Here is a 3,765-nt window from a genome sequence, read left to right as displayed (position 1 = left end):
CTTTGCATACGTAGATTTGGCCAAATTGCGTTCCAGAATCTACTCGACGAGGTCACCTTAACGTTCTCGCATGCGCAGATGACTTAGTGACATCATTACTTGCTACGTCCTACCGTAGTCATGCAATCGAAAGCTCCCTAATGAGTCAACAAAGTTGGCTGTGTCAAAAAACACTTGTGGTTGATATACAGTGTAGTCTGTAAGATATTGTTCACATCATTTTCAAATATTTAGAATGCATTTATCATTAAAGCTGATACAGTAATAACTATTCTAAAAGTAAACTTTTAATAACTTTAAAAATGCTAAAATATATTTGAATGTTTATGTAACTCAAATCAACAGAAACCATAATGAACCTAAAAAGTATAATCACCTTCTTTAGTAGCAATATGAAACAAGACAAAATTTTACACAAGAAGCTAAATGTTTATTTCGAGAGTTGCTATTAAAATCACAATCAATTTAAACACTGCTGAAATCTGATTTTTTTTTACATGCAATTACAACATTAGATACTTATTTTGCTTTTCCCTAACAACATTGTGTTACATGTGAATTGTATAATATATTTAAACGAGAAGAATTAACCTGTTGGTGAAAAGCGCACACAAGACACTTTAGCCTCTGGAGTGAAGAATCGTGAACTCATGTCCCCTTTTGTAACACCTGGTAAACAAAGATGCTGGCCTGCACTTCCATCACTAGCAGTGTCAATCAATGCCATTGCTCCAAATTCTGTCATTTTATGTCGATTTAACATTTCCTTCAATCAAAAAACAAAATTAATGTTTAATTGAAATACAGATAAATTTAGTGATTGAAATACAGATAAATTTAGTGGACCTATTTTACCTAAATGTTTAATTATAAAATAGATGTTCCCCCCAGAAGTAAATTTGTTTTTACTAAACCACTAATAAATTATACGTACTTGCAATGTTTTTTCTGCTGCATCAGACAATATTATAGTATTCAAACCACATTAAACTATTCCAACATATTAACCTAAATGTATTACCGGTGAAAACGAAGATGGTCAGATTATATAGCTAGTCAGTAATTGGTAAATTTGTTTTCAAATTGAAAATATTGTTGTCAATGAAACAGAAAGTCTTACTTGCATGCCATCAAGAGACATGTTGGTGGATATTTCAAACTTCTTAAGTAACATCTGCTCTGCAATACTATAAATACAGACATTCTTTGATTTGCCTGCAGCAAGTAGGCACTTACCATCAGCTGAGTAGCACAAGCTTGTGAATGATCTGCATATGAAAACAAACAACAGTGCCACATGTTTAATGTTAAATGACCAACCAACAACAAAGAAAAATACAAATAAACATCTCAGTTTAATGCTTAAGAGCAAATATAGATTAAAATAATTAAAGGATTGATAGGCTTTTCTCAATATGATTACAAAAAGAAGTTTAAACACCAAGCAAACTTTTAAAAAATCAAATAAATCCATACTAAAACCATTCCTTAAATAAATCCATACTAAAACCATTCCTTAAATAAATCCATACTAAAACCATTCCTTCCAATCATAATCCCAGCCTTTTCATCCAATTCCAAACCAGAAGCACTACATTATTACTTTATACTCACTTTGAAGAAGCAGTTTTTTTGGCAGTGACTAATTGAGAAGATGATCGACCTGCAGCAATGTCAAATTTTCCTTCTATGGATCCGGTTTGAGTGGCACTTTCCACATTCCAAAAGGTTATCTGAGAATCTAGGCTGCCTACTGCCAACTCTTTTCCATCAGGTCGAAAAGCTACACAAAGTGCTTTATAAATGAGAAACAAATCTTTATAATGATACATCCTAAGATTTTGGATCTTGATGCAAAGAAAAGCAAAGTAATCTAAATTTTCTAATAAGCAATTAGTAGAGCTGTGCATAGTACACTAGCAGAAAATTATCATACAAAGGTTAGATTTAATGCTTGAACAAATTTCCTGAGGGCCAGCAAGGGCAGAAGGAAAATTTTTAAATGCATTAAATCTTACTTAGTATAATAACTTTCAACCTAGTGTACCATGTATGCAACTGTACTAATTGATTTATAAGTCAATCGGTGTCTTTTAATGTTAGTTTTGATAACCAACTGTTGTAGCAGTCATCAGTTGCTATAGTGATATGATACTGCTCTGTGTGTGTATTATATTTAGCTGCGTGTGCTTATGCTAATATGCTCCTGCATTACGTGCTAACATACAGCTAGCAAAACGTTACACATCAGTTCAGATACAATTAATAACTATTTTATAGTGTTTGAAGAACTTGTAATGCCATTTTGATAGACATTCATCAAAGAAATAAGCATTCCTTAAAGCATTTGAAAAAAATGCATATGCATTACTCTAATTATCATAAACTATGGAAAAATATTGGCAAAATTTTAGTTTTACACATCAAGATAAAAAAATAAGAAATAGAAACTATTTCTCACAGGAGATTACCATTTTCTGGACAAATGCTTTGTTATTAGGCAAATTCAAAGGTTGTAGGTCGCATCCGATGAAATGCTCTTTCTTTTGTGTATACATTATAAAGACAATAAAGCGCCCTCTCTAATGAGATTAGTTTTTCTCTTTCGCATCTTGCACACTGCGATCGATCGAGTAGGCCTGAGGTATGTTTTTGTTTATTGTTAAAATCTCGGTCAGAATCATTTTTTTTAACAAATTTGAAATAATTCCAATTACATATTATATTTCACATGTGTCAATACTAGCAACATAAAATATCATGTCAACCGTGATTGAGGTAAGTCTAGGCCTAGCCTAGCAGTATTGAGAGGCTAATGCTTCTAGCGCCTACTATATTTCTTACACAGACCTATGGCAAAATCAAGCATAAAAAAATTATCCGCATTTATTTTTTAAGTGGTACACAAAAAATCAAACTTGTTTTACATTTTTACATATAATATAACAATCAGATTTTCCTTAACTGAAATTTTGCCAGGAATGGGGCTTTAAATGTTCATCCCTTATTTTATTATTAGGGTCCACTGACCCAAGGAATTCCTTAATTTTTCAAATTTAATTTTGAATTTGAAATAGCTTCTTCAGGTTCTAAGCAACCTTGTTTTACGAAAGTAATTTTTCAACCACTTGTCAACAAATGATGATTGTTCCTTTCTTTCCGCTGGTGCAGGGCACGTCGTAGTGCTAGGTGTAAAAACACTAGCCTAGCAATGATGAATAAATTAGGTGTTTTTTTTTGCACACGAACTTAAAAAAATCAAGCACTACTTGAAAAAATATTGAACTGTGAGGGATAGACAAATAACACTGGGAGTTGCAGTGATGACGTCATGATTGACTTATAATATAATTAAGACAACCTTATGATTTTAAATAAATATAAAAAGATAGATTTAGTAGTGTGTATATGGTAAAACTGCAAAGAAACATAATATTAGTAACAGTAGGGACTGACCATCAGTTGACAAGTGAAGTGTTTCTCTAGATCCTTTATTTTCAAACACATCCCACAATTTAACTGTTTTATCCCATGAAGCCGTTGCTAATAGAGCAGTAACAGGACTAAAATGAATGCATGCAACTGGCCCTTCATGGCCTGCCAACACCTACAAAAATAACAGTTTTACAATTAAATCATCATGTTCATAGAGAAATATTATAGCACAAACATTACTGTTGCTTTATTACTAAAAAGAAGGTTACTATTAGTATCATAAATGCTGCAGTCAACATCAACTAATATCATCCTCCTCTATCATCATTT

At 32.2% G+C, this 3,765-nt stretch overlaps 1 protein-coding gene across 1 annotated transcript; it reads right to left on the bottom strand.

Moving 5' to 3' along the window:
* Window positions 1–11: 11 nt before the first annotated feature.
* On the bottom strand, window positions 12–3,607 carry LOC117112614 (periodic tryptophan protein 2 homolog; the record flags this gene model as incomplete). Its single annotated transcript, XM_033255716.1, has 4 exons — window positions 12–766; window positions 1,121–1,268; window positions 1,615–1,795; window positions 3,457–3,607. Coding segments are annotated over 4 exons (660 nt in total), but the record flags the coding sequence as incomplete, so codon positions are not given.
* Window positions 3,608–3,765: the final 158 nt, after the last annotated feature.

Source organism: Anneissia japonica, unplaced genomic scaffold (assembly GCF_011630105.1).
Source record: "Anneissia japonica isolate Jap-2015-1 unplaced genomic scaffold, ASM1163010v1 scaffold42486_len3628_cov198, whole genome shotgun sequence".
Classification (NCBI taxonomy): Eukaryota; Metazoa; Echinodermata; class Crinoidea; order Comatulida; family Comatulidae; genus Anneissia; species Anneissia japonica.
This window is presented reverse-complemented; position numbering and strand designations above follow the sequence as displayed.